Source organism: Lemur catta, chromosome 1 (assembly GCF_020740605.2).
Source record: "Lemur catta isolate mLemCat1 chromosome 1, mLemCat1.pri, whole genome shotgun sequence".
In the NCBI taxonomy this organism is placed as follows: Eukaryota; Metazoa; Chordata; class Mammalia; order Primates; family Lemuridae; genus Lemur; species Lemur catta.
In genome coordinates, this window is record NC_059128.1 from 66,177,205 (window position 1) to 66,203,362 (window position 26,158).

The 26,158-nt window shown below is 40.1% G+C and overlaps 1 protein-coding gene across 1 annotated transcript; it reads left to right on the top strand.

Annotated features, from left to right (window-relative positions):
* The first annotated feature begins 566 nt into the window (after positions 1-566).
* DAD1 (defender against cell death 1) lies at positions 567-26,158 on the top strand. Its single transcript, XM_045526110.1, has 3 exons — positions 567-886; positions 16,500-16,670; positions 25,924-26,158. Exons 1-2 carry the CDS (start codon positions 676-678, stop codon positions 16,628-16,630), a joined length of 342 nt encoding a protein of 113 aa, XP_045382066.1. The 5' UTR covers positions 567-675; the 3' UTR covers positions 16,631-16,670; positions 25,924-26,158.

Genomic DNA, 26,158 nt, shown 5'->3' on the forward strand with positions numbered 1-26,158 from the left:
TCCAGTTCAGGACCCTGTAGAGAGATCAAGCTTCCTCCCTCCAGCCGCACATCGCACCCAATCCCCCCACTAACCAAGTCTGAACTGGTGCCTGCGCAGTGATTGGCCGCGGTGATTCTCACTGCGGAGGAACTCGACTTGCTCTAATGATTTCTGACAGACATCTGCAGACAGCGCCCTTACCAGATTTAGGGCTGGGCTGGTACCAAACCCCGGGAACGCCAAGCACTGCCTCAAAGCAGATCCAAAAAGTTAAATCTTTGAGGACACGGGAGGACCAAAGAGAGGCGGAACCTCCTGGTTAGCTGCGCTGTCCGCCGTAAAACTTCTTCCCCTCTTCTTCGCGCCGTATCTTGTTGCCAGAGCAACTGTGGGCGTCACCAATCAGACTGCAGAAACAGAACAAAAAGAGTACACGTGTCCTGCTTAGTGATTGAGCCCATTGCGCAGACGCATCAAGTTTTTCTGGCGCTTCGTTTTTCAGGCGATGCAGTCTGCGCCTGCGCATTCATTGTCCCACGCGCCTTGGCCTGCTTATACGCCTGCGCAAATTGGCACACCGGGGAAGTCGGCGCTTAGGCGCGACGGCGCGCATGCGCAAACGCTACATCCGGTGTGGTCGCAGGGTCCTCCAGGAGTTTGGAGAACGCTGGTTGGAGTGCTCTGCGTGTAGTCATGTCGGCGTCGGTAGTGTCGGTCATCTCCCGGTTCTTAGAAGAGTACTTGAGCTCCACTCCGCAGCGTCTGAAGTTGCTGGATGCGTACCTCCTGTATATACTGCTGACGGGGGCTCTGCAATTCGGTTACTGTCTCCTCGTGGGGACCTTCCCCTTCAACTCTTTTCTCTCGGGCTTCATCTCTTGTGTGGGGAGTTTCATCCTAGCGGGTAATGATTCTTTCTATAAATAATCGCAATAATAGTGTGTTACTTGAGTATGCTGCTTTTGTTCCCATAGTATTCTTTTATATCAGAGTACCGCCGTGTGAAGTTATGAGAAGAGCCTGCCTTGCCTGCTTTTTGTAAATGGGGAAATTGAGGCTCAGAAAGGTTAGGTCATATGCCTAATACCAAACAGCTGTCTAGGAGCTGGAATTAAATGTCTAAAGAAACCACCTTCATGCTGCTGCTCAACCTGGTGAGCCACTAAAACCGCATTCCAGCTTTCACTTAGCTTTAACACAACTTTAAAGTTAGTAGGCTTTTAAGATGAAAAACCCAACCTTGAATCATCTCTCTCACCTTAGGCTAATTACTACTGAATTCTGGTGAAATGTAAGCTCTTTGCTTGTTGAATCTTCCTTTACTTGATTTTGGCTTTTAGCTGCTCCTGCTTATTTCTTGTGGATTAAGCTGTTATTTCACTATCCTGAACTCAATTTTTATTGATATAATTCTGTTTTAGCTTTATTTTTCCTTCTGATTCCGGGATTTGATAACCTTGTAGACTGTCATATTTAATGAGAACTCTCTTAGTAAATTTTTGCCAAATTCTGACTTTTCTTGCCCAGCAGGGATTCAATGAATACTGAAAACAGGCTTGGCCCATTGAGTGTTAGCTAATGCAGTTTTTAGGTGGCCACCACATGGGCCATTTTTGTCACTGGTATTGCCTGCTGCTTGACTTTGAAAACGTGCCAGGATTCATGTTTTCTTCTCAGCGTGATCATCGTCAGGCCATCTATTGCATTTTGGGTTGAATCCGAGGTGTTGTGGTTAAAGCTTTGGGAATACATCAGGCATATGTTTGTTTCTTGTCCTCAAGAGTTTATGGTCTGGTTGGAGTACAGACAAAATACAGAATTAGAATTGTCTGGAGACTTCATTTACAGTAGTGCTCTGCTTAAAGTTACAGATCTATAGAATGCTTTTTACACATTCACATTGCTAGTTCAGACACACTAAAGATACTTCTACTTCTAAGAATTTAAAATAGGTCTAAGGGCCTAATGACTTGTGTATGAGCCTGATTTGGAGTTGGAGATTTACCCTGTTGATTGGATATTTAATTGTCATCTTTGAATTTCGTCCTAGATGACCAAGACCTTGTTCTCTGTGGTAGCAACCTGGTCTTTAGGATGTGTTACCATGATCAGACCAAATACACCACACTCTTTGCTCTACATACTCTCCAGCCTCCCAACCCCCTATCCTGTGCCCTAGTACATGGGTTAGAATTTTGTTAGCTGGCCAAGAGAAGAAACTCTGATCAAAGGAACTTTTGATTAATTTTGTTGGATGTTTTTGTCTCTAGGTCTGGAAGAATAGGAACAGGACAGGCCCTGAAAACTGATTTTCAAGAAAGAAACCTTCTTCATGGCAAAGCCACCCTGACTTTTCAGAGTTTGGAATGACTTCAGGGTTGCATGGAAGATTGTGGTTTGCTGAAGAGTAGGCATGGACTAGAATTATAGATTATTAGTGTGATAAAGCCAGAAGGTTTTTGAGGAGATGACTTTTGCTTATGCCAAGTCCTGTTTTTGAGCCTGTTGTGGCTAAAATTGAATTGGCAGACTCCCTTCCCTCCTCTCCAATGGGAACTAGATGGCTTGTCATTGAAGAGAATGCCTAATAAAAGGGCATATTAATGGTAGGGTCAACATGGGGGACTGGGATTTCCAAACCTATCAGATAACAGATAATAGGGCTACAGAAATGAAGTGGTTTCAGGACCAGAGAGGATTCATGACAATTAATAGTTGTCAGAGAAGGATATGATTTGCATTTCTTTTGACGGCATTGACCTTACTAAATCCTGCCTTCTCTGCCACTTGTTAGCTTAGGTCATCAACTAGAGATGGGCTTTTTTTTTTTTTTTTTTTGAGACAGGGTCTCCCTCTGTCACCCTGGCTAGAGTGCAGTGGCCTCATCACAGCTCACAGCAACCTCAAACTCCTGGGCTCAAATGATTCTCCTGCCTCAGCCTCCTGAGTAGCTGGGACTAGAGGTGCCTGCCACCATGCCTGGCTAATTTTCCTGGTTTTTGTAGAGATGGGGTCTTGCTCTTGCTCACGCTGGTCTCAAACTTATGACCTCAAGCAGTCTTCCCTCCTTAGCCTCCCAGAGTGCTAGGATTATGGGTGTGAGCCATTGCAGCAGGGCTGGAGACTGGTTTTTAGGGGAAGTCTGGATGCTTATTGTTTGTTTTGATTGTTGGGAAAGGAAGCCGTGTACCTATTTATGATGCTGGGGTTTCTAATTTCCCTGTGGTGTGTTTCCTGTTGGATGAGAATGGAGGAGGCCAGTGTGGCCGGAGAAGGGGAATTGTAGGAGATAATGTTAAAGGATTAGGTGGTGCTGGGTGCTAGAGCTTTGAATGCCAGGCCAAGGAATTTGGACTTTAGTCTGTAGGTAATAGGAAAGCATCTGAGGATTTTTCTTTATTATTATTTTTTTTTACTTTCGACAACTTTTCATGACTTAAATTTTTCATTTTTTTTAAGAAAGGAAGAGGGCTGGGCATGGTTGCTCACTCCTGTAATTCCAGCACTTTGGGAGGCTGAGGTGAGAGGATCCTTTGAGACCAGAAGTTCCAGACCAGCCTGGGCAACATGGTGAGACCCGTCTCTAAAAAATAAAAATAAAAATTAGCTGGGCATGGTGGCATGTACCTGTAGTTCTAGCTACTTGGGAGGCTGAGGCAGGAGGATTGCTTGAGCCCAGGAGTTTGAGGTTACAGTGAGCTATGATTGTGCCACTGCACTCCAGCCTGGGTGATAGAGTGAGACCCTGTCTCAAAAACAAACAAACAAACAAACAAGACAAACCCAGAAAGAAAGGAAGAGACTTAAAATTGGTGTTGGTATGTAGGATAAATTGGAGGGAAAAGTCCTTTAATCTTCTCTAATTTCTTTTTGACAATTTATTCTCTTTCATTCCCTCTGCATGTATTAATTTAGCATATACTCTTGAAAGTGGTCTGTTTTCTTCTATTTTCTCATAGCTGAGAGACTTACCCATAGTTTCAAGGAGCCAGAGGTAGAAAATTGTCATTGAGATATCTTTTTTTGAATTAACAGAGTGTAGTATGTGAGCTTTAAAAGGACCTCAGAGATAGAATACTTTTCTTCTTTCAGATTTCAAACATCCTCAGCAGCTGACTGCTGATCTTGAGGTGAGATATCTATAGAGGAGGACACCTATACCTTTTTTGAGTAACATTTCAATGTTGGCAACCCTTTCAGCTTACTTTTTTTCACCCAACTAAAATCTGTGCTTATTTAAGGTGTTGTTTAGGAGGGATAAGTGGAAAACATTAAGACTGTCCTTAACATAAGTTTTTGTTCTTCAAATAAGATTTTAAATCATTTTACAATTTTGGTCTATTCTGTCTATTCTGTTCTTTAATCTATGTGAAATAATTTTGGCTTTTTTTTTTCATAGTTCTCCCTAGTTTACAAATCTAAAACCAATTTGAATTTGAAAGGCAAGGAGGCCTAATTCAGAGTATTTTCTTTTTTTTTAATTTATTATTTATTTATTTATTTATTTATTTCAGCATATTATGGGGGTACAAAAGTTTAGGTTACGTGTATTGCCCTTGCTCCCCCTCCCCACCGAATCAGAGCTTCAAGTGTGTCCATCCCCTAGACGGTGCGCATCGCACTCTATGTATGTATACACCCATCCCCCCACACACACACATCTGCCCGACACCCGATAAATGTTATTCCTAAATGTGCTCTTAGGTGGTGATCAGTGAAACCAATTTGATGGTGAGTACATGTGGTGCTTATTTTTCCATTCTTGGGATACTTCACTTAGTAGAATGGGTTCCAGCTCTATCCAGGAAAATACCAGAGGTGCTATATCACCCTTGTTTCTTATAGCTGAGTAGTACTCCATGGTATACATATACTACGTTTTATTAATCCAGTCATGTATTGATGGGCGCTTGGGTTGTTTCCACATCTTTGCAATTGTGAATTGTGCTGCTATAAACATTTGAGTGCAGATGTCTTTTTTATAGAATGTCTTTTGTTCTTTTGGGTAGCTGCCCAATAATGGATTTGCTGGATCAAATGGTAGGTCTACTTGTATCTGTTTAAGGTATCTCCATATTGCTTTCCACAGAGGTTGCACTAGTTTGCAATCCCACCAGCAGTGTATGAGTGTTCTTATCTCTCCACATCCACGCCAACATTTATTGTTTTGGGACTTTTTCATAAAGGCCATTCTTACTGGAGTTAAGTGATATCTCATTGTGGTTTTGATTTGCATTTCCCTGACGATTAGAGATGTTGAGCATTTTTTTCATATGTTTGTTGGCCATTCTTCTGTCTTCTTTTGAAAAATTTCTATTCATGTCCTTTGCCCACTTTTTGATATGGTTGTTTGATTTTTTTCTTGCTGATTTTCCTGAGTTCTAAGTAGATTCTAGTTATCACTCCTATATTGGATGTGTAGCATGTGAAAATTTTTTCCCATTCTGTAGGTTGTCTGTTTGCTCTCGTGACAGTTTCTTTGGTGTGCAGAAGCTTTTTAATTTGATCAGGTCCCATTTATTTTTGTTGTTGCTGTGATTGCCTTTGGGGTCTTCTTCATAAATTCTTTGCCTAGGCTAATGTCTATAAGAGTTTTTCCCACATTTTCTTCTAGAATTCTAATAGTTTCACACCTTAGATTTAAGTCTGTTATCCACCGTGATTTAATTTTTGTGAGAGGTGAAAGCTGTGGGTCCTGTTTCAGTCTTCTACATGTGGCTATCCAGTTTTCCCAGCACCATTTATTGAATAAGGAATCTTTTCCCCAGTATATGTTTTTGTCTGCTTTGTCAAAGATTCGATGGCTATATGAGGATGGTTTTATATCTGGATTCTCAGTTCTGTTCCACTGGTCTGTGTCCCTGTTCTTGTGCCAATACCAAGCTGATTTAATAACCACAGCCTTGTAGTATAGTTTGAAGTCTGGTAAATTAATACCTCCCATTTTGTTCTTATTGCCTAAAATTGCTTTTGCTAAATGGGTCTTCTCTGGTTCCATACAAAGTCTAAAATTATTTTTCTATATCTGTGAAAAATGATGTTGGTAATTTAATAGGGATTGCTTTGAATCTGTAGATCACTTTGGGTAGTATAGACATTTTAACAATGTTGATTCTTCCAATCCATGAACATGGTATGGTTTTCCACCTGTTTACGTGCTCTGCAATTTCCTTCCTCAGTGTTTCATAGTTCTCCCTGTAGAGGTCTTTTACCTCCTTAAATATATTCCTAGGTACTTTATTTTCTTTGTTGCTATTGTGAAGGGTATTGAATCTTTGATTTGGTTCTCTGTGTGACTATTATTGGCATAAATGTATGCCTCTGATTTGTGTGTATTGATTTTGTATCCTGAGACTTTACTGAATTCATTTATCAATTCCAGGAGTCTCTTGGTTGAATCCTTGGGGTTTTCTAGATATAACATCATATCATCAACAAAGAGTGAGAGTTTCATCTCCTGTCCCCATTTGGACACCCTTGATTCTGCTCCCTTGCCTGACTGCTCTCGCAGGGACTTCCACCACTATGTTGAATAGCAGTGGGGACAGTGGGCAACCTTGTCTGGTTCCAGTTCTAAGTGGGAATGCTTTCAATTTTTCCCCATTGAGTATGACAACAGGCTGTGGGTTTGTCATATACGGCTTGTATCATTTTTAGGTAGGCCCCATCTATGCCTATTTTGTTAAGCGTTCTTATCATAAAAGGGTGTTGAATTTTGTCAAATGCTTTTTCTGTGTCTATTGAGAGGATCATATGGTCTTTGTTTTTGCTTCTATTTATGTGGTGAATTACATTTATAGATTTGCGTATGTTGAACCATCCCTGCATCTCTGGGATGAAGCCCACGTGGTCGTGATGGATTATTTTCTTGATAAACACCTGGATTTGATTTGCTAGGATTTTATTGAGAATTTTTGCATCTATATTCGTAAGGGATATTGTCTGTATTTTTCTTTTTTTGTTGTGTCCTTTCCTAATAATCAGAGTTATGTTGGCTTCATAAAATGTGTTGGGGAGGATTTCGTCCTTCTCAATTTTATGGAATAACTTTTGTAGGATAGCCCCTAGTTCTTTGTAGGTCTGGTGAAATACGGGTGTGAAACTGTCTGGTCTGGGGCTTTTCTTTTTGGGAAGGTTTTTTATTGCTGTTTTGATTTCAGTTCTTGATATTGGTCTGTTCAGGAATTCTATTTCTTCCTGGTTGAGCCTAGGGAGGCTGTATGTTTCTAAAAATTTGTCCATTTCCTCCACATTTTCCACTTTGTGTGCATGAAGGTTTTTGTAGAATTCATAAATGATATCTTGTATCTCTGTGGCATCAGTTGTAATTTCTCCTTTCATGTTCCTGATGGAGCTTATTAGAGATTTTTCTTTTCTGCTCTTAGTCTAGCCAAAGGCATGTCAATTTTGTTTATCTTTTCAAAGAACCAACTTTTTGTTTTATTAATCTCCTGTATAGTTTTCCTGTTGTCCATTTCATTTAGTTCTGATTTGATCTTATTGATTTCACTCCTTCTGCTGGGTTTGGGGTCAGTCTGTTCTTCTTTCTCCAGCTCTTTGAATCTATTCATTATGTTGTCTATTTGTAGATTTTCTGTCTTTTGGATATAGGCGTTTATGGAAATAAACTTTCCTCTCAGGACTGCTTTAGCTGTGTCCCACAGATTTTGATAACTTGTGTCTCCTTTGTTATTTAGTTCAAAGAATCTTTTGATTTCCATCTTGATCTCCTCATTTATAAAATAATCGTTCAGGAGAAGGTTGTTTAGCTTCCACGACTTTGAGTAGAAATGAAAATTTCTGTTAGGGTTGATTTCTACTTTTATTCCACTGTGATCTGAGAAGATGCATGGTATAATTTCTATTTTTAAAAATTTTTTAAGACATACTTTGTGTCCTAGGATATGGTCAATCTTAGAGAAGTCCCATGAGCTGATGAGAAGAACATATATTCAGTGGATTTTGGATAGAACATCTTGTAAATGTCAGTCAGGCCCATTTGTTCTAGTGTTCTGTTTAAGTCCATTATTTGTTTATTTTCTGTTTGGAGGATCTGTCTTGTGCTGTCAGCGGGGTGTTGAAGTCTCCAGATACTATGGTGTTGCTGTTTATCATTTGGTTTAGATCAAGTAGGGTTTGCTTTATGAATCTGGGTGCACCTAAGTTGGGTGCATACATATTAAGTATAGTTATGTTTTTTTGTTGAACTGTACCCTTCACCATTATATAGTAACTATCTATGTCTTTCATTACTTTTGTTGATTTAAAAACTAAGTTATCTGAAATTAAAACCGCCACGCCAGCCTTCTTTTGGCTTCTGTTTGGTTTAAATATCGATTTCCACCCTTTTATTTTCGGTCTAAATGCATCCTTGCAGGTTAGATGAGTTTCCTGGAGACAGCAGATACTTGGCTTGTATTTTTTTTTATCCATTGGGCCAGCCTATGTGTCTTGAGTGGGGAGTTAAAGCCATTCACATTTATTGAGAGAACTGATAGATGGGGCAGATTTGTGTTCATCCTGTTGGGTAGAGAACTTCATTACTATGTTTTCTCTTGAGCCATTGTGGTATGTGGCCTTTGATCTTTAGCTTTTCAGTATTTTTACATTTGTGAGTGTTTCTTGTGCTGGTCCGCGTGCAACTCTGTTTTGAGTATTTCTTGGAGGGCTGGTCTTGTCTTGGTGAATTCTCTTAGTCTTTGTTTATCTGAGAGTGTCTTAATTTCTCCTTCGTATACAAAACTTAGCTTTGCTGGGTACAAGATTCTAGGCTGGGCATTATTCTGTTTCAGAAGAGTGAGAGTGGGGCCCAAGTCTCTTCTTGCTTGTAAGGTTTCAGTTGAGAAATCTGGTGTTATTCGGATGGGCTTTCCTTTGTATGTTACTTGTTTCTTTTGCCTTACAGCTTGAAGAAGGGCCTCTTTAGTGGATATTTTGGTCAGTCTGATGACTGCATGATGTGGTGTCTTCCTATTTGCAGTGAATCTCCCAGGGGTCCTCTGGGCTTCTTGTACCTGTATATCCAGATTTTTAGCAAGGCCTGGGAAATTTTCCTCAATTATATCTTCAAATAGCTTATCCAACCGTTGTGTATTATCTTCTTCACCCTCGGGAATGCCCATAACTCTCACATTAGGCTTCTTCATGTAATCCCACATTTCCTGCAGACTGTGGTCTTTTCTTTGATTTCTTTGCTCTATCTCTGTGACTGACTTATTCAATTGGAAGGTGTTATCTTCGATCTCTGAGATTCTCTCTTCTGTTTGATCTACCTTGCTCTTGAGGCTTTCCACTGTGTTTTGTAATTCCCTGAATAAATTCTTCATTTCCAGGAGTTCGGTTTGATTTTTCTTTAATATTTCGATTTACTTAGTGAATTTTTCTTCCAAGTCCTGGATTTTTTTTTGTGGTTTCTTTGTGTTAGTTACCCATTTTTTCTTGCATATCATTGAGTTTTCTTGCAATTCATGTTTGAAATTCTTCTTCTGTCTTTTTAGTGTTCTGGATTTGGTTTATGTCCATTGCTGGAGAGCTGGTGTTCCTCTTTGGGGGTGTGCTTTCCGTTTGATTATTCATACTTCCAGAGTTCTTTCGCTGATTCCTTCCCATCTGGATCAGCTGTTGCTTCTTACCTTTAGATTTTCGTTTGGATAAATGACACACCCTCTTTAGTCTCTGAGCCAGTAGGTGGTGTTTGTGGGTGAGATTTGACCACATCCTATACTATGAGTTAGTAGATGTAGTAAAAGGGTGTGCAGAATGACCTCCCTGTCAGTAGGTGGCGCTTGCTGGGAGGAGCAGGCTGCAGTGTTGTTTGTGGGTCCTGTAACCAGCTCTTGTCCCTCTGGAGAGTCACTCCAGTGCCTCACATGGTGCGTGGGGCCCTAGGACTTCCAGGTGTGTCCTTATTTTGCACTTCAGTGGGGGCAGGTTGGGAGTGAGTCTGGGCAGAGCTGGGTTGGGTGAGCTTGCCCTCAAGCTCCACAAATGCTGTTAGCAGGGGTCAAAGGTCTGTTATTTGCCTCTGGGCAAAGCTGCCAGGGAGGGCTGGAACGGCCCAACCCAGGACGAAAGTCTGCATGTGGGGGTGGGGCTGTCTCAGACCTGCAGTCTGGAGCAGACCTTGCTCCTTTCCACCCTCCCCTATTATGCAGTTTCTCTCAGGCCTCTGCCAGCAGGCAGGACCTCAAGCCAGTGGATCTACCCTGGCTGTGGATCACAGCCTGGGCTGGGCACAAGGCCTTCCTGTGAGAGGAGGGTTGCCCCTCAGGCAGGCTGATCTGTCCCTGAGGACACACACACTCAGTTGGGTCGTTCACAGATAACCCTTCTGTGTCCCAGGGCAATGTGATCGAGAGCTGGGTGTACAGGATCTGGTCTGCAGGCCTGTCCCCAGGGCCCTGGAGATCAATCCCTGACCCTTCCAGGGAGAGGAGTGCTGGTCTCAAGTCACCCATGGGGTGCCCAAGCTGGATCGATGTCTCTCTGCCTCAAGATTTGCCCTGCTCTCCTGGAGTCACCAGGCAAGCAGCACCTGGGAGGGCTGGCGGGTAGGGCGCTCACAATCTGAGTACCCCTCAGTCTGCTGTAGGTCCCCAAAAGGAAAGGTCCCATTCCCTGCAGATGCCTCCGGGTGGTGGCTAAATTGTCTCTCTTGGCAGCCATCAGTAGGGAAAGGGGAGGGGAGAATGAAGCAATATGGCGCCTGCCGATCAGCTCGGGTCTGCGGACTGGGAGGTGCCCCGAGGGAGCTGGGAGCCTGGTGCCCTGTCCGCAAGAGGCTCATGGCTCACTAGCGGTGGCCGTCTCTGGGCTGGTGTGGGCAGGTCTCTCCACTCAGGAGCCCACCTGCAGTCCAAAACGCAAGGGAGGGGAAATGTAGCTGCTCCACCTACCCTTGTTGCTGGTCTCCAAGCCTCTTGGGGGGCCTTTCTCCTTCCAGTTCTTCACAGCTTCTTCCTGTGGAGTCTCCTGTAGTTCCAGGGACTCTTCCTTCCGACCCTCGTCTGATCTATGTTTGTCTGCCCGTTTATTTTTTTTCACTTTCTTCTAAATTCTGTGTTTCTTGCAGAGACACTCTGGCTGGCAGTTTTTGTCGTTCGCCATCTTCTTTAAATCCAGAGTATTTTCTGTCTCATGGAAACCATTGGGCAGTGTAGACTGGGATCCAGCATTTCATTTGGAAGTTTCCATCAGATTTGTGGGTCCTGATACTATCTCCCATAACTGCTATCTAAGAGATTGGAAGTTTGCCACTCTTGTGTCTGATAGTCCTGTTTCTAAATATCTTTCACACATCCATTACTGCTTCTTCATCCTCAAAAGTCTCAGGGTCTTAATGTCTCTTATATAGATACTGCAATCCTCCTTACTGGCCTTCCAGCCTGTAGTTCTCTTTCCAATCATCTTCTATATATTCAGGCTTGATTTGACTTGCAAATCTGATTGTGCCACTCCCACATAAAATTTGTCTGTGGATCCCAAAGTAAAATTCAAATATTTTTCATGGCATACGGACTCTTTGATGATCTGGCTTTGTTGCTATCTTCAGTTTCTCTTGCCTCTGCCTCCTCTGTACTTTCTGCTCTAGCATTATTGAGCTACTTGTCATTCTTTGAACACTCTGTAATGTCTCAAGCTGTTTTTCTTCTGCTTTAGTGCCTTCAAAATTCCTTCATTTCTTAGACTTCTCAGCTCAAGTACTATTTCCCTTTGGAACTCTTCCCTGACTCTCCCAACAGATCTAGGTCTCTCTCCTATATTATGACTTGTGTGTGTGTGTGTGTGTGTGTGTGAGAGAGAGAGAGAGAGAGAGAGAGAGAGAGAGAGAGAGAGAGATGGATGGGGCACTGCTCTGTGTTTGTGTGTCTGTCAGTCTTCCTTCTGGACGGTAAGCCCTTGAGGGCAGGGGCTGTCTTTTTCATCTCTGCAGCCTCAGTGCTTACTGCTGTATGTATTAAATTGTGAGCATGCATATAATTAATTAAGGAATACTGAACAATTATGTGTTAGGTTCTCTGCCGAGGTGCTGGGCATTCAACTGTGAAGCACACAGACATGGTTTCTACTCTCACAGTTTATAATCTAGTGGGAGACACATACAAGTAAATTTAGATACAGTGCTGATGGAGAATTATTGGTGAGAATAGGAGCACAGTGATCACCCAACCCTGCGTGGGGACCCAGTGGTCCTGTGATAATATTTCCCTAATATGTTTGCTTTCTCAGAATATGCTTACTAACTTCTCATTCTCTTCTTTCTACTTTTCTTCTTTTCCTTTATTCTCAGTTGATGATCTTGCTTTTATTTTTTCACTAAAAAAAAGTTAGACAGGATTCTCTTCATCTTCCCTTCACTGAATCATAGCAGCTCACCTACCTCTGTACCCATATTCTCTGACTAACTTCTCATTATAGTGGGTGATGTGTCCCTTTCCTGTCACAGCTCCTTCACTTGTGCAGAGGATCCAGTCCTCTCTTGCTTCCTTGGGCACTCAGCTTCTTCAATTATCCTTCTGTTCTGCATCATTAATTTCTCTATCTCTACTGAATCATTCCCATCATACAAACATGCTGTTATATTGTCCAGTTAAAAAAATTCCGTTTGACCCCAGATACTCCTCTAGCTACCATTCCATTTATTCTGTGTCATCATAGAATTTCTTGAAAGAATTGTTTGTCACTGTTTCTCCTTCCATTTTTTATGTAACCCATTCTTGGTGGTGGTGGTCTGTCCTCACCACTTTATTGAAACTACACTCGCCATGTTATAAATTAGCATTTAACATAGTTGGCTGCTTCCTTCTGGGTAAAAGAAAAGCTTGCTTCTCAAAGATTTTTACAGTATGACAGTCTCCTGCTTGTTCCTTCTAGCCTGACTGGCTTTTCCTTCCTACTGTTTGTGCTGGGTACATCTCTCACTGAGAGTTTGGTACTAGATCTCTTCAGTTTGGTATTTCTTTCCATAGTTAAATAACATCTATATACCTACAACTACCACATTTATATTTTTAGTTTTGACCTGTCCCCTGAATTCTAAATTAGTAAATCCAATTGCCAACTTGATGTCTTCACTTGATGTCTGATATATACCTTGAACTTAACATGTCCCAAATTGACCCTTCTTGCGCAGCCATCTGCCTCTTAACTAGTCAGTACATGGTGTCAATGTTGGTTGAGTTGTTGAATGCAAAAATTTAGGTTTCCCTGGTCTGTTGATTTCTCTTATTTCCCACATCCGTTTCATCAGCAAGCTCTGTTTTCTCCAAAATACAGCCTGTATCTATCTCTTCACTTCTGTCCATTTTTACTACCATTACCCTAGCTCTTTGGCTCGTAAGTGATCCTTTGCTTCATCAACACTGCAAACCATTCCCCATGTTGCAGTTCTAGCAGCCTTAAAAAATGTAAATCAGATTATTTTACTCACCTCAGAACCCTGAAATACTGTTCCATTGCACTTAGAACAAAATCCAAACTCTTTTCTGAGGTTTACAAAGCCCCCACAGGGTTTGGCCCTTGTCTTCTTCCCCATAATCACTACAGTCTTGTCAGTCTGACCTTGTTATACCTAGAACATGTCAAGATTGTTCTTTCTATGTAGGATACTTTGCCCACAGATCTTTATGTGATTGGTTCCTTATCTTTCAAATATTGGTCTTAAATAGCATCTTCTGTGATGATTGAATTAAAAAAAACCCTTCCCAGACACTCTTTATTGTCTTGTTTTATTTTCTTCGTAGCATATTTCACTACCTGATAATTCCTTGTTTATTTATTATACATTTGTCTCCATTGGAGTGGAAGTTCCTTGAGAGCCACACTCTTGTCTCTCTTGGTCTGTGCCATATTCCTAACACCTGGAACAATGCGTGTCATGTAGTAGATGCTCAGTAAATATTTTGCTGAATGAATGAACATTTAAGGGGATAGATTAAATTAGAATTGCTAAAATGGAACAGGCTGCCTGAGGAGGTAGTGAATTTCCATCTTTGGAAGTGCTCAGAGAGAGACTGAGGGACCATTTGTGGAGGAGCTTTTTGAACAGGCATTCTTTGCCTTTTTTGTTCCAACGCATCTGAGAGATGTGACACCCTTAGCAGTAACACATGCTCTGGAAAGTTTGTAATTCTCCATCTGGGGTGGCTTACTAGCTTCTGTAAGTAGTGAGTATACTCTGGAAAACTTCCCAGGTGATTCATGCAGCCTCCTCCAGCTTGCCCACTCCCTACCATCCCTTGGGCATTTTATGCATCAAATGGAGTGTTGGTCTGGACCTTGGAGGTCCTTTCCATCTCTGTGGGTCTCTGATTCTTGTGTTGTCATTGAAATAACGTGGTAATGATAACATTAATTCATTGTCTTATCCACTGTCATGGAGAGTTTTTCTTTTGTCCACTCATATTTTCCGTAAACTACCACCTGTTTACCACCCCAGTAACAACTGTTAATGGTTTGGTATCTATTTCTCCAGATTTTTTTGTAGATTTCAAGTAAAACAAATGACAAAATAATTATATATATCTTTATATATATACACATACATGTATATACACACACATTTTTAAAGAGAAATATGGAATGGGATAATTTTTTGGTTTTTTTTTCAGTTAATATAGCTTGGATGTCTTTACTGTAAGGGTGTACAGAATTTACCTTATTCTTTTGAATAATTGCGTGGGATTTCTTTGTATGTCAGTAGTGTTGTTTAATCCCCTTGATGATGTTTGGACTGTTTTAATTTTTTTCAACTTTACAAACATGCTCTTAGAATGTCTCTGTTCTGTAAAATGAATTCCTTTGTCAAAGGTAAAAACCTTTTAAAAATTAATGGATATTGCCAGTTGCTCTCCCAAATGGATGAGCCAATCTGCCCTTCTACAGCAGGATTTTAATTGGTTGCCCTTGCTTCAGTAAATGCCCTTCATATTTGAAGGGTCTGGGAGCCTAAAAAGATCAGTGGTGCTTCCACGGTGTTTACCTGTTTAAGCATAGTGAAAACTGTTGCCATGGTGATGGGCGCTGGAGAACTAGTCTGATAGTTTTGTGACCTTTGGATTAGATCTCAGTTCGTCACTTTTTCTTGGTTAGTGATGGAATTATACTAGCCTGAAGCAAATTTGGGTTTTCTTAAGTAGTGTAATAATTTATCACACACATAAAGGTATTTTGGAAGAGTGTACTCTTGGAGCTTCCTTTTCTTGTCAGTGGTGACCATTGCTAAGGTATCAGGTTAGAGTGTGGCCTTCTGGATCCTTGAGTGTGGCCTTTTGAGTGAATCCAAATTTTACAGAGCAGATCCTTTTATTAAAAGGGGTGCAGCGGAGAAAGATGAAGCTTTTCTTGCCTCCTTTGGTGCTTAAAAAAGAACAATCTTGAAATCAGAAGGCTGCAGGTTCCCCGCCCCTGGTAGACTCTTCAAGGCTATAGAATGTGGCAGTGGAGAGTTCTCTGTCGAGAGTTATACAGCTTTGGTCTCTTGCCGTTTTTGAGACAAATAAGCAGCTGCTAGAACTTTGAGATCAAAGATAGTTTATCTACAACTATGAGATCATGGATGAGCATATTGTGTTCATAAAATCTGTTATCCATTATGTACATATGCTATTAGAAAATAGTTCACATTTTTATAACTTGTCATTCAGCTCAGTCCCTTCGTTACTGCTTCAGCTACATCCCCATCTAGGTATAATTAGAAACCTCTAATTCAGGAGATATGAGAGCTTTGTGGGTTTTGGTTGTATATTTTTTCTCTGAGTAAGCTTCTAATTTTTAGCATAACTCTGAGAAGTCATATTTTTGCTTTAATTTTCCTTTAACAAAACAGTTAAGAGTACAAAATTTAAGTGTACAGTTTGATGAATTTTTAAATTTACTCATCTAATCACCACCCACATCAAGATATAGAACATCGCCAGACAGTGGCTCACGCCTGTAATTCCAGCACTTTGGGAGGCCAAGGTGGTAGAATTGCTTGAGCCCAGGAGTTTGAGGTTATAGTGAGCTATGATTGCACCACTGCACTCCATCCTGGGTGACAGAGCAAGACCCTGTCTCTTAAAAAAAAAAAAAAGATATAGAACATTATCAGCACCATAGAAACCTTGTTGCATCTTCCCAGTCACCCCCCAACCCCATGAAGAATAAAAACCATTATCCTGACTTGATTTACCATAGCTTTGTTTTGCCTCATTTTAAGCTTTACATGCATGGAATCATACAGCATGTACTTTTAATGTCTTGATTGTGTTGCCCAACTTATTCGTGGAATTCATTCATTTTGTGTATAGGAGTTATTTTTCATAGCTGTATAGTATTCTATTGTTTGCATATGCTACAATTTATCCATTTTACTTTTGGTAGACTTTTAGATTGTGGGGATCATTCCTGTACGTGCCTTTCAATGTGTGTGCATTCATTTCTGTTAGAGTAGAATTGTTGGGTCATAAGGTAATTCATTAGCAGTCATTTGTTTTATACTTCTAGATAATCATTTTTGTGTTTTGCTTCTTGTACAGTTTGCCTGAGAATACAGATCAACCCACAGAACAAAGCAGATTTCCAAGGCATCTCCCCGGAGCGAGCCTTTGCTGATTTTCTCTTTGCCAACACCATCTTGCACCTTGTTGTCATGAACTTTGTTGGCTGAATCATTCCCATATACTTGAGGAGTGGGAGACTGGAAGAATGTAAGTGATAATCATGTTGATTTTAAGAAGAGAAACTGGTTAGGGCTGGTTTTGATCGTGGTTGGCAAGGCTCCCTTGCTGATAAGATGTTTGCAGAATTTCCTATTGGTCTGCAAAGTGTACATTAATATCATCATGATTCATCAGTGCCACTGCTAATGGTCATTGCCTTTTCTTCTCGCTGTTCTGCAAATCATTAAGATAACAGAAAAGGAGTGTTTGCCTATAGCTAGTGCAATAATTTCTGCACAATAACTCCATGAAAATAACTCAGATTTTGGAAGAGACATAAATTGTAGATTTTGCCTTTAGATTTGTTCTTTAATTTTTTTCTGATTTTGATTTCAGATGACTTTAAATGCCATTGTCTTCATAGTACCCACTATAGAACACTTATACCTGATAGGCTCCAGTGTATGTTGAATGAATGACTATGGCCATTTGCTAATATGTGTCCTAAAGTAGAAGTAAGTGGGGGAATTAGATTAACTTGGGAGAAGACTTTAAAATATAAGATGAGATGCTGTTTGGTTCATTTGCCACTTTTTCTTTTCTTTTTTAAAAAATTATTTAGATCTTTGTAGTGACTTGGAATGCCATTTTGTCTTCTATTAGCAGTAGAGCTCTTTTTTCCCCAAACTCCTATATAGAATCCTGGTATATAAAACAAAAGTAGAGTTGGCGTTGTTTTGACTGACAGAAGTCAAAAAGCATGCTCAGCTTGGCCTCTCCTTCATGTGTGGTATGCCTTCCCCTCCATCCCTCCCTCCCAATCAGACTCTCCCTTCTTGAGTTAGCTGTACCTTCTTGAGTTCAGCTGAAGCTCTGATAAGTATAGGGATGTTTTCCAAACTGTATGTCAACACTGTTACTTTATATATGAGAAAACAGAGGCCCAGAACAATCCAGTGGCTTTCCTGGCCACATAGTTAAGTGTTTGCAGGGTAGTGCCTCAGTCTGGTGGTGCTCTTGGCCCAGTGCTCTAATATCTCATGTAGCTTACTGATGAATGCATGTGCTCTTTTGTTTGCTTTTGCTTTGTAAAATTTAATGTTGCTGTTACTGGGTAGTAGAGAAAAGAGAACCTTAGGAAGTGTTATCCTTCTTGGGGGAAGACTATCCTAGGACCAACCTCTTCCTGCCACCACATGGAAAGCTATCATTTTTGGTATTAATCAGTAGAAATCTAATACAAGAGTTGGAGCACCTATGTGTAATGTGCTTGCAATAGTATGACAATGACTGTACTTCATTTTCTGACCTGAATTAGTCATTTACTTATAATATGTTACATAAATCTTTGTCTTTGATACTGTCACAAAAACAGTTCTGTTAGTTTGGGTAAGATTTCATTTTTGGTAATGATAAGTGGACAGAGTGGTTTATTTCAATAAAAAAAGTTTGGGAACCACTTTATTCTATTATTTTAATGTAATTTAACTCCTTGGTAACCTGTTTAAGACTTGAGTTGTCCTCCCTATGTGCCAGTCGGTGTATTGTAGCTGGGAATATGCGTAAAAGTAAAATGTGGCCCCTGCCTTCCAGAAGTGATCAGTCTAGTAGGGAAGAAGACATGTAAACATAACAGTTAAAATACAGTACAGTTAGAGCTAGAGCCTCACTAAAAATCAGAACCAAATACTGTGAGAGTCCAGAGAAGGGACTGGACTCTCCCTTCTTGAGCGCAGCTAGAAAACTGACCCATCAACATTGACTCTTGCGCTTGCAAATAAGAGTAACTCTTGGGCTTTTTGATAGATACTTCTGGAAAGGTCATAAATCTTCTGATTGTCTTTCTCTAGATTTCTGAAGATGTTTTTTTCTAGATGAATCATGAGTATACTTAGGAAGGGGACGGAGCTAACATTTCAAGGATGTTTTCTAGGCTCAGGGAAATACCAAATCATGGAAAATTATTTCCTAGGGCTGTCATGATTGGAGGAGGACTCTGCTGCAGAGAGCTTAGTATTTCAAAATTATGACAAAAACAGAGAGAAAAAAGCAGGCTCAGCAGAAACTGTGTACTATAGACCATATTAACAACCTAGGACCACCTGTTAAGCTGGGAATTATGGGCTCCAGGTACAGCAAAATCTTCAATCCCAGATTGCAATGTTAAATCATTCTGTAGAGAATATGTTTATAGAAAAATCCTTCTCTCTGGTGGCATTGCCCAGAGCATTTTTCTTACAGAGCCTTCATTTGACATATACTACACTGTACTGCTCTCAGGTTTTTTTTTTTTAAATAATACATTTTATTTGCCCCTTTTATGTGCCTCTAACTCAGCTATATGTACAGTGTGCCAAAGCACTTTAAAAATAGTTCCAAATGAGTTTTCAGTATTTATACCAACTCAGGAAATGGAACAAAGCAGATTGAACATTTTTCATATTTTCCATCTGAGAGTTTGGTATTAAAAAAATAAACATCTATAATGTAACTGATCTTGCATGAATTTGTGGGTGACATTGGAAACCAGCAGCCACTCTGAAAAAGGCAGATCAAAAGAAAATGGGATTGAGTTAAAAAATCAATATATTCAAAGGGAAGTAAGGAAGTTAACAGATATTGAGTGCTCACTGTGTGCTATGCTTTAAGTGCTTTTCGTTCTGTATCTCATTTTATTTTCAAAATAACTTTCATGATGGGCTGGGTATGGTGGTGTGCTTGTAATCTCAGCTGTAGGAAGGTTGCTTGAGGTAGGAGTTAGAGGCTGCAGTGCGCTATGATGGCGCCTGTGAATAACCACTGCTCTCCATCCTGGACATCATAGTGAGACCCCATCTCTTAAAACAAACAAACAAAACAAAACTTGAGGATAGGCTTGCTGTTCCCATTTATAGATGAGGAACTGTGTGTGAGAGCCTTGCTAGAAATCTTATAACTAGGAAGTCTGATAATCTAGTCTGACTTTAGAAAACAACTATTTTTATAACCGCTTTTTGCTCACAGGTGTTTATTATGTAATATTTGTCAATTATAGAGTTAAATAAATTTAGAAAGATACCACAAGTGTTTTATCCACTGTCCTCACCTTATTACTTTCCTTTTATTATGAAAACAAATGACAAAAAAGTACAGATAATAATGTAACAAACACCCATGTATCCACCATCTGGAATTGACAGATTTTGAACAGATTAAACATTATAGATTCAGTTGAAGTTTGCTTTGAATCCTTTCTAGTCCTAAGTCCTTCCCTGTCCTATAACACTTGAAAATTTTTGAGGTAATTTAGTTCAGCCAAGACTAATATAAGACCTAGATCTATTATCACAACTTTTTCTAAATTCAGACTTTGTGGTCTCCTGAAAACATGTCTAAACAAAGATGGCAGTTTGAGAAACCCTGTAATAAAAGTTAGCTGCTCTATTAGTTGGCAGTACTAGTTATGCGTAGCTATCCAGGTGGTCAAGAAAGACTCAATATTTATATTATAAAAATGAAAATATAAATGTGAAAATACTCCTAGTGAGCTTCTGAGCCCCAAGAATCTGTGTACGCATGAAATGATTAATTTTTGGTATTTGGCAATAAATTTTAAATGCATGCATAACACAGAAGCTCAGTGGATTTGAGTATTTAAAATTTTATATACTTTCTGTAATTATTTCCTGTTTTGTCTTTCCATGTTTCTTTGTGAAATTCTCTACAAAAAATGTCATCCTGGACAGGCGCGGTGGCTCACGCCTGTAATCCTAGCACTCTGGGAGGCTGAGGCGGGCAGATCGTTTGAGCTCAGGAGTTTGAGACCAGCCTGAGCAAGAGTGAGACCTTGTCTCTACTAAAAATAGAAAGAAATTATCTGGCCAACTAAAAATATATATAGAAAAAATTAGCCGGGCATGGTGGCGCATGCCTGTAGTCCCAGCTACTTGGGAGGCTGAGGCAGGAGGATCACTTGAGCCCAGGAGTTTGAGGTTGCTGTGAGCTAGGCTGATGCCACGGCACTCTAGCCTGGGCAACAGAGCGAGACTCTGTCTCAAAAAAAAAAAAAAAAAAAAAAAAAAAAAAATGTCATCCTTTCAAGTGTTCTGAAGGGTAACGAGAAAAAGAGGGACAGAGCTACATTGGGTCACAGTTTGGGAATCAAAGTTTCAGATGAATTGGGTCCTGATCGTAAGGAAAGATGAACTGGGCACAAAGGGACCAACTCCAGCTTGGAAGTGTGGTCAGTTCCCAGGGAGATTATTTGCCCAGTGCTTGTGCTAAAGGCTTGTTAGTGTTTTGTTTTTATAATGGGGACCATTCTCCCACAGGTCTTTAAAAATTCATAGTGCTTAATCCTAGCTGAAGCAAGAGGGCTAGAGGGCTGGGAAGAACATCTTAGACTCTGAGTAGCAATACTGTTTGCAAACATGCTATTGGGTTGGCTTTTTGAATTCATCAGTTAAAGTATAGTAATCGAGAAAATTACCACTAGAAGAGGATCTAAATGTTATTCTTTGGGCTCTGCTGCCACCTATTGGATTGTATAATACATTTCATATGCAGCGAGAATGTACTACAACATACAAAAGAAGTTGAGTTTAGGGGAAGAAACCACTGATATCTTTATGATGCAACCTAGTTTCTTTCCAGTCATAGGAGGGCAGCAGAGGTCTGAGTGGGTTTAGATGCTGGATTGGGGGGTGCTTTACATTCTGGCCAGAAGTGGGCATTGTTGAGTTAGGAACAAAAGGGCACGGGACCCTAAAACCAAAGGTTTTGTTACATAGGGGAAGAAGACCCTCAGATTTCCCCTTTGTTTTTTTTTTTTATCTTATCAGTTTGAGAGCTCCCTTTTTGGTTTGTTCTAGACCTTTTATTATTCTTAACAGTGACCTTCCACTGGCAATTATCTTTAATTTTTTTGTTGGTTGGGGCCCTATTTTGTTTTTATTTCAATTTCATTTTCTCTTTGACATTTCCACCTTATATTGAATTAGGTCCAGTCACCAAATAAGTTCTTCAAAAAGGAACTCTCCCAGGGGGAAAAAAAAGGGAACTGTCCTAAATTTGTAGAAAATCTTCTGAGGTAGACACAGCATAACTTTTTTCAACTCATTTGTCCCTGATTGGAAGGCAAGATTAATTCTTTACGTATTATTCTTAAAACCTTGAATGTGCTTATTCTATTTGCTAAAAAAACCCACTAATTGATGACTTACTAATTGGTGACTGAACTCTGTTTTGTATTTGGTCCCTTTAAGGCCATCAGAAAAAGAAAAGAATGTCAGGTAGATTTGTGTTTATGAATTTCATTGCTGCCTTAACTCCTGCCTTATTTTCTCCATCCTTCCAGCTCAGGTGACTCCTACTCCAGGTCATCCCCACTTGGAGTTTCTGTGGATCCTCATTTGGGCTTTTTTTTTTTCTCTTCAATTGTTTTTTATTCATCATATTCTCAGGTTCCCATTATTCATTCACAAGAGGTAGGAAATTACAAATTATAACAAAATGTACAATATTTGTATAAGGCCTATTACAAAATTAAACAACTTTTTTTTGTTTTTTTTGAGACAGAGTCTTGCTTTGTTGCCCAGGCTAGAGTGAGTGCCGTGGCATTAGCCTAGCTCACAGCAACCTCAAACTCCTGGGCTCAAGCAACCCTCCTGCCTCAGCCTCCCGAGTAGCTGGGACTATAGGCATGCCTGGCTAATATTTTCTATATATATTTAGTTGTCCAGCTAATTTCTTTCTATTTTTTAGTAGAGATGGGGTCTTGCTCTTGCTCAGGCTCAGGTTGGTCTCGAACTCCAGACCTGGAGCAGTCCTCCCGCCTCGGCCTCTCAGAGTGCTAGGATTACAGGTGTGAGCCACTGGACCCAGCCTAAACAACATTTGTAAAATGTTTTACAGTTATCACATTACCAGGCTTACAAGATTCACATACATTCCACATTTATATACATTAACTCATGTGATCCTTATCACCTGCCCTATGATGGAGGTAGACAAATAGTAGTATTCCCATTTTACATCTGAGGTCATTAAACCTTGGTGAAATTACCAAGTTGGCTTGTCCAATCCCTGGAACTAATAAGTGAGAACTTGATAACAGACATTTGAACTCCAAACTTTTATATTTCTTCCTCTCTATTATGTTTAGGACTTTCAGGTGATCATTTTATACATCTTCCTGTTAGAAGGTTTTCATTAAAAATATTGAACTTACTTTTCTTTTTTAAATGGGAAAAATTTAGGAGAGGTTGATAAGAAAGGATGAAGACAGGCTATCTCAAATGTTTCTGCAAAGTTGGCCATCCATAATGTGGTTCAGGAGAAATGGAGGAGAATGCAGATTAGGAGACCTGGCTTTATGGAGGGCGACCTTGGACCAGTGCTGTCCAGTAGAACCTTCTGCAATGTGGAAATGTTCTGGGTCTGCACTGCCCAATAGGGTAGCCACTGGCCACATGTGGGTATTGAACATTTGAAATGTGGCTAAGTGACCGAGGAACTGAATTTTTAATTTTATTTAATTTTAACTAAGTTTAAATAGTCACCTGTGGCTAGTGGCTATGTTGTTGGACAGCACAGCTCTGGACAGATTCGTCAAAAACTATCAGGTTACAGTTTTCTCATCTCTGTAATGAGAGGATTACACTAGCTGATCTTTAAAGTTCGTTTCATTTTTTAGAATTTTATATGATTTGTGCCTTATAAAATTATAGTGATTCAAATTGAGCTCTGAATCTAGAATTTATGCAGAATGGACTATGATTCACATTATTTCTAATTTCAGTTTTAATTGGGCAGCCAGGATCCAGGATGACGTGGACTCAAAGGAAAGTCAGTATTTGAGCATATCTGCCTAGTGCTAGTATCTGAATAGAGATGGTGCTGGAGAAGAATACAGATTCCAAATAGAAATGACCCTGTCTGGCATTATCTTTTCTATCTATGCAGAGAGTAATTATTTTTAACAGTTTTTTGTGTTGTGCCTTGCTTTCTTTTAAGATGATTAGAACTGACTGATGAAATGGAGCTATCTTTTCTGCATGGGTAAAATAGACTGAAGAAGTCATGCTAACTTTCCTCAGTAGGTGTCTTCCATTTTGCATGTCTTGATAACAGGGGAGGAGATTTATTAGTTTGTTTCCTGAAACCTTTATGCCCTGGTTAACAGTTGAAATCATTCTACTGAGCTGTTTAATAGTCCAATTTTGTGAGCAAATGTTTCAAAGAATCTTAGAATCTCTGCTTTTAGAATAATGTCTAGTAAATGTATCTGCCTTAAAAGAAGGGAGTAGATCGTTGTAAGTAGGTTTTTCTGAAAACTACTATCAAAGAGTCTTAACTCTGATAGGTCATTTTTGCCTTCAACAAGGACTAGCCTTGACATCTTTGATTTAAATGTTTTTATATCGTAAAATCTCAAAACTTAACTTTTATACTAAACTAGGATTTCTTTTATAATTCTATAAGTATCAAGGCTTTGTTCACTGAAAATGGCCTTTTGCTGTAGTCCTCTCTCACGTTGGCCATTAGAACTGATATGTTATATTGGTGCATAGTCTATTACTAGAGAGTTTGCTTTAAGAAAGTTGATGGAATGAATAAGTGAGTTTTAATAGGTCTGTTCGTGTTTGGCACTGTGAACACTTTTTGCTGTTACTGCTGTTTTATACATTTCTCACAATTCCACTGATACAGGAATGTTCCAATTCCACTGATACAGGAATGTTCTGCAGTTATGTAGCATTTCTCTCAATACCATTGTTAGTGAAATAAATGCATGCTGGCTAAAAGTCTAAAACCTTGCCTTTAAGCTCTGATGCTAGAATCTCCAGGTCATTTGAACCAACTTTTTACCTACTGGGGTAGTCCAGTTTTTTTGAAAGGTAGTATTTCTCAACCTTTTTCAAGTCATGGCACACATAGAAGATTACAGTATTTTTAGGCACCCTCTGGGAAAATTGGCTGCTCATGGGTAGAGACTTTGGAGCCCCTAGGGCCAAGAGGTCCGTTTCTGGCCACACCCATGTTAGTCTGCTAGGTGGGAAGCTCCACTCTGAGGGACTAGAAGGGAAGCCTGTATCTTTTGGGGAGCCAAGTCCATCTGGCTGTGGTAGCAATGCAGCCACTTCTTTTGGAGTTATTCTTCATTTCCTCCTTGCTAAAAATAACCTTTTCTTTTCATGTGTGTGTGTGTGTGTGTGTGTGTGTGTGTGTGTGTGTACATATATATATATAGAGAGAGAGAGAGAGAGAGAGAGAGGGAGTGAGAGAGAGAGAGAAAGTCTTGCTTTGTTGCCCAGGCTGTAGTGCAGTGGTGCAATCATAACTCACCACAGACTTGAACTCGTGGGCTTAAGCAATCCTCCCGGGTAGCTGGGACTACAGGCTTGCACCACTGTGCTGGGTAATTTTTAAATTTTTTTGTAGAGATGGGGTCTCACAATGTTGCCCAGGCTGGTCTTGAACTTCTGGTCTCAAGCAATTCCCCCACCTTGGTCTTCCAAAATGCTGGGATTATAGGTGTGAGCATGGCCAACTTTATTTTTAAAATTAAAACTAAATTACTTCTTTTATTTTGGTTCTTTGTGAAATCTGAGATTAGGAATTTTTCTCTACCTTTTTTTTTTTTTTTTTTTTAAGAGACAGTATCTCACTCTGTCACCTCGGCTAGAGTTCAGCGGTGCAATCATAGTTCACTATAACTTCCAACTCCTGGGTTCAAATGATCCTCCTGCCTCAGCCTCCTGAGTAGCTGGGGCCACTATGCCCAGCTGATTTTTTTTTTTTCCTTTACATTTTTTGTAGATACAGGGTTTTAGTGTGTTGCCCAGGCTGGTCCTGAATCTACTTTCTTTCTTGAATTTTTCCTTCCCCTATCCTCCTCTCCCCCTAAACTGGAAATCCATGCTTTATAAGCATTTTAAATCCAGAAGAGCTGTTTATGGTAAACTGCAACCTAGTCACCTCAAAGAATTTGTGGTCTAGGGAGGTCAGAATTACTTACGTAAAAGCCATGCAGCTAATGAACGATAGAGCTGGAGTTAAAACCCATGTCTCCCTGTTCCTAGTCAGTTTTGCCTTGGTGTGCTTAGGATTCATGTTTGAACATTAATTTTTCTGGATACTATGCCCATAAAATGTTCTGTGAAATATATTTGCTTCATTCTGGTTGTTCTAGCCTGGTTTAAATACCGCCCTGAGTTTAGGAACCCCTGAACTGTTTTGTGGGTTAGAATTTAGATCGAAGGATTTGAGGCCCCATCTGTAGGATCATAAGACATTTTACCTTTCTGCTTCTTTCTTTTAGGTTCACTTTTGATTTTCCTGGATAAGAATTGTTGAGACAGCAGCTTGTTGGACGTGGATTTTCTTGAGATTTGTGCTTACTACCGACTCTGATTTGGTATGCAAGTGGAAAGCCAGAGAAGTTCCCTCGCTTTGTGTCAAAACTACTTTGTAATGAATGTTCATTAACCTGACCTCTGCATTCTATTAAGTGTAACCTTTTGCCTTCCAAATTAAAAATCTCTATGCCACTCCTC

Excerpts from the sequence above, each read along its gene's own strand:
- DAD1 (XM_045526110.1), top strand. The coding sequence starts at position 676 with ATGTCGGCGTCGGTAGTGTCGGTCATCTCCCGGTTCTTAGAAGAGTAC. Across the intron at positions 887-16,499 it reads GGGGAGTTTCATCCTAGCGG|TTTGCCTGAGAATACAGATC; the intron begins GTAATGATTCTT and ends CTTCTTGTACAG.